General features: G+C 63.2%; 1 protein-coding gene across 1 annotated transcript in view; it reads right to left on the bottom strand.

The window, feature by feature from the left end:
• Positions 1-416: 416 nt before the first annotated feature.
• Positions 417-1,208, bottom strand: part of VOLCADRAFT_101385 (uncharacterized protein) — a gene marked incomplete at both ends in the record, with an annotated part of 3,284 nt that continues 2,492 nt past the window's right edge. Inside the window, 2 exons of the mRNA XM_002959822.1 lie at positions 417-672; positions 837-1,088. Coding sequence (XP_002959868.1) covers positions 417-672; positions 837-1,088 — 508 coding nt within the window. The remainder of the gene's footprint in view (positions 673-836; positions 1,089-1,208) is intronic.

Here is a 1,208-nt window from a genome sequence, read left to right as displayed (position 1 = left end):
GTATGTTGCTAGTGTTTGGTTAACATCTGGCCTTAAAGGTTCCCTACCCAGGGGCCAGGAGGGTGTTCCCATTACCGGGGTGAGTGCTGCAGCTGCATGCCCACCCCTGCACTGTAATTTTCCTCAGTCCATGTGCTCATCCTTTCTCACCCTGCAGGGTGAGCATCCAACATACAGTGGTGTAACACCGACCCCGTGAACAGTGGTATGCATACCACATCTAGCATATCATGTTACATGTACGTCTTGCATAGCAGTTCAATAAAGTGCGCCCATTGGGCGCGATGGTAGCCGCGCCACACATCCGCCTGTTGACCGTCGCGCCCATTGGGCGCGATGGTAGCCATGATGCACATCCGCCTGTTGACTGTCGCGCCCATTGGGCGCGATGGTAGCCGCGCTGCACATCCGCCTGTTCACCGTCGCGCCCATTGGGCGCGATGGTAGCCGCGCTGCACATCCGCCTGTTGACCGTCGCGCCCATTGGGCACGATGGTAGCCGCGCCACACATCTGCCTGTTCACCGTCGCGCCCATTGGGCGCGATGGTAGCCGCCTCACACGTCCGCCTGTTGACCGTCGTGCCCATTGGGCGCGATGGTAGCCGCGCTGCACATCCGCCTGTTTACCGTCGCGCCCATTGGGCGCGATGGTAGCCACGCCGCACATCCGCCTGTTTACCGTCGCGCCCATTGGGCGCGATGGTAGCCGCGCCGCACATCTGCCTGTTCACCGTTGCGCCCATTGGGCGCGATGGTAGCCGCCTCACACGTCCGCCTGTTGACCGTCGCACCCATTGGGCGTGATGGTAGCCGCCTCACACGTCCGCCTGTTCACCGTCGTGCCCATTGGGCGCGATGGTAGCCGCGCTGCACATCCGCCTGTTGACCATCACGCCCATTGGGCGCGATGGTAGCCGCGCTGCACATCCGCCTGTTCACCGTCGCGCCCATTGGGCGCGATGGTAGCCGCCTCACACGTCCGCCTGTTGACCGTCGCACCCATTGGGCGCGATGGTAGCCGTGCCGCACATCCGCCTGTTCACCGTCGCGCCCATTGGGCACGATGGTAGCCGCACCGCACATCCGCCTGTTTACCGTCGCACCCATTGGGCGTGATGGTAGCCGCCTCACACGTCCGCCTGTTCACCGTCGCGCCCATTGGGCGCGATGGTAGCCACGCCGCACATCCGCCTGTTTACCGTCGCGA

The sequence above is a fragment of the Volvox carteri genome (genome assembly GCF_000143455.1).
Source record: "Volvox carteri f. nagariensis unplaced genomic scaffold VOLCAscaffold_904, whole genome shotgun sequence".
NCBI lineage: Eukaryota > Viridiplantae > Chlorophyta > Chlorophyceae > Chlamydomonadales > Volvocaceae > Volvox > Volvox carteri.
This window is presented reverse-complemented; position numbering and strand designations above follow the sequence as displayed.